This window comes from Bos javanicus, chromosome 21 (genome assembly GCF_032452875.1).
Source record: "Bos javanicus breed banteng chromosome 21, ARS-OSU_banteng_1.0, whole genome shotgun sequence".
NCBI classification, from domain to species: Eukaryota; Metazoa; Chordata; class Mammalia; order Artiodactyla; family Bovidae; genus Bos; species Bos javanicus.
In genome coordinates this window covers 46,198,448-46,201,080 of record NC_083888.1, presented here as the reverse complement: position 1 = coordinate 46,201,080, position 2,633 = coordinate 46,198,448, and the positions used below count along the sequence as shown (strand labels likewise).

The following is a 2,633-nucleotide window of genomic DNA, read 5'->3' as shown; positions in this document are numbered from 1 at the left end:
GCTCGATGTCAGCCCCGGAGGAGGAGGAAGCCGGGACCGGCGGGCGGTGGCCACCGCTCGCCACCCAAGATGTTATTCTTTGGTAACAATCCCCATTATCTGTCCCCACTTGGGGCTAATCAGACAGAATCACTAATGCGGAGGGCAGCTTCCTGCCGCCTCTGGGATGTAACGGGGCGCCCGAGGGGCGGGGGACGGGGCGGGGCGGGGGTGGCACCTTCCGGGCTCGCCGGGGCTTTGGTGCAGCACTCATTCAGGTACTTGACACCCGGGAGACCCGGACCTCTGCTTTCAAAGCGTCCCGGGTGGGAAGAGCTGTTTATATAAACTGGGATTCCACAGTAAACGCGCTAATATCTCGGCAGCCAGTGCATGGCGTGCGCCTCTCACGCCCACCCATAGGAGCGGCGTCCCGGGCCGCCCCTCGGTTCCAGATCTACCCTGCCCCCGCCTCCTTCCCCTGCTCGGCCATGGCTACCTCTGGACGCCTCAGCTTCACCGTGCGCAGGCTCCTGGATTTACCGGAGCAGGATGCGCAGCACCTGCGGAAGAGGGAGCCGGAGCTAAGCGCCCCTGAGCCCGGCCCCTGCGCCACCTGGCTGGAATCCGAGCGCGGCCACTACCCTTGTGAGTGAGCAGAGGACAGCAGCGGGGGTGGAGGCGGGGGAAGTGAGCGGGCTCAGAATCAAGTCCCCGGCTCGTGCGGGGATGGGAAGCGGAAACCCCAGCCCAAGGTCTGGATTTCCTGTGTTGGACCCACAGACTCTGTCCTCCTGAAATCCCTATGTCAGTTGGCACATCTTGAGAGCAGATCCCTGGGCCTGGCGCTAACGCCCGAGATTTGGGTTTCCGTTTCAAGGGGTCAGAATATTTAAATATTTAAGAAGCCGCCCTTAAATGCCTGAAAAAGTGGCCACGTTCTTCTGGCCTCGGTTTGGGATGAGCAGTATTGGCGAGCCTGGATTCAGGGCTTTGCAAACGTCGGCAAACCGTAGTGCAGTCGACCTCAAAGTGGCCCGTTTTGGTGAGACAGCTTGCAGTGAATTCGTCTGCCAGCGCAGCGACCAGGACTGAATGGTTTTAATAGACCCCCCGGGGTGGGTTTCTTTGGAGGCGCAGTCCCAGGCTGTGGTCTAAAAGGTCGTCGAATTCAGAGAGGTGGTTGTCCAGACATGGGTCCAGGAAAGGAAACGGCCTCATCCCGAAAGCCGCGGGCGAGTGGGGGCGCCCTCCCGCCCGTGGGTCGGCGCCCGCGCTCCAGAGGCGGCCGGCGTCTCACAGGGCCGTGTCTCCTTTGCGTCCCTAGCTTCGGACGAGAGCAGCCCAGAGGCCAGCCCGAGGGACTCGTCGCAGCGGCCGTCCGCTCGGCCTGCGTCTCCGGGCTCCGACGCCGAGAAGAGGAAGAAGCGGCGGGTGCTGTTCTCCAAGGCGCAGACGCTGGAGTTGGAGCGGCGCTTCCGGCAGCAGCGCTACCTGTCGGCGCCCGAGCGCGAGCAGCTGGCGCGCCTGCTACGCCTCACGCCCACACAGGTCAAAATCTGGTTCCAGAACCACCGCTACAAGCTGAAGCGCGCGCGCGCGCCGGGAGTCGCCGAGGCGCCCGACCTGGCAGCGGCTGCCGAGGTGCGCGCCGCGCCCGGCCTGCTGCGCCGCGTGGTGGTGCCCGTGCTGGTGCGCGACGGGCAGCCGTGCGGCGGCAGCGCCGAGGGGGGCACGGCCGCCGCCCGGGACAAGAGCGCGGCTCCGCCGGCCGCCGCCTGCCCTGTGCCAGGCTACGCCGCCTTCGGGCCTGGCTCGGCTTTCGGCCTCTTCCCCGCCTACCAGCACTTAGCGCCCCCCGCCCTGGTCTCCTGGAACTGGTGAGGCAGCCGAGGGGCGCGGGCACCTGGGGCTACGCTGGACTTGGAGTGAGCTCTGCGGCCGGGCCCGGCTACAGCCGGAGACAAGGAGCGCGTCTCGCCGCCCCACCTCCTTCGGCGCGGGGGTCCTCTCCGGCGCCCCCACCGGCTGGCACTCCGGAAACTTTCGCCAAGACACCCAGTCTCCTCTTCCTTCGACCGCCAGACCCAGAGCTAGATTTTATTGCTTGAACCTTATTTGTACATTTTAAAATAGCTATTTGTATGGGAAGCAACTTATTTTAAAAGAAATAGAATATTTTTCCTCTTTGTGGTGCGAGAATAAAATATGTAGGTTTGGGTCCCCTTTTTGCGTGTGTGCCGGGAACGGAGGTGGGAACAGTGCTTTCCCGATCCGGAGTTCGGGGCGCCGGGCCACTCCTCACTCGCCAAGTTAAGGCCCACCCCGAGCTGGGTAGAAGGGTAGAGCACAGTCCCCACACGCCTTTAGGAAGAAACAAGGGGAAGGGAGAGAAGAGAGGGGGGCAGAGGCACCTGTGAGGGTCCTATAAGTGTGGGGTGGTGGCTCTGCTCCCAACGTGAGACGGAGGCCCTGGAGCCGCCAACCGAGTCGGCCAGGACAGGGCATAAAGAGAAGGCATAATGAGCTTCTCCGAAAGGGTTCGGGGAATGCCAGCGGGACCCGGGCTGAGCGCGCTGCTGGCGGTTCCTTTCGGGGACCCGAGGACCACGCGGGGAACCCCCAGTTACGGCTACGAACGCCTCACTGGGCAG

At 64.0% G+C, this 2,633-nt stretch overlaps 1 protein-coding gene across 1 annotated transcript; it reads left to right on the top strand.

The window, feature by feature from the left end:
• The first annotated feature begins 214 nt into the window (after positions 1–214).
• On the top strand, positions 215–2,204 carry NKX2-8 (NK2 homeobox 8). Its single transcript, XM_061394945.1, has 2 exons — positions 215–627; positions 1,307–2,204. The coding sequence occupies exons 1-2, from the start codon at positions 471–473 to the stop codon at positions 1,861–1,863; spliced, it is 714 nt and encodes a 237-aa protein (XP_061250929.1). The 5' UTR covers positions 215–470; the 3' UTR covers positions 1,864–2,204.
• The last annotated feature ends 429 nt before the right edge of the window (positions 2,205–2,633 follow it).

Bases quoted from the DNA above. Each gene is read 5' to 3' on its own strand.
- NKX2-8 (XM_061394945.1), top strand. From the start codon at position 471: ATGGCTACCTCTGGACGCCTCAGCTTCACCGTGCGCAGGCTCCTGGAT. The intron at 628-1,306 runs GTGAGTGAGCAG...TTGCGTCCCTAG, and splicing joins CGAGCGCGGCCACTACCCTT to CTTCGGACGAGAGCAGCCCA.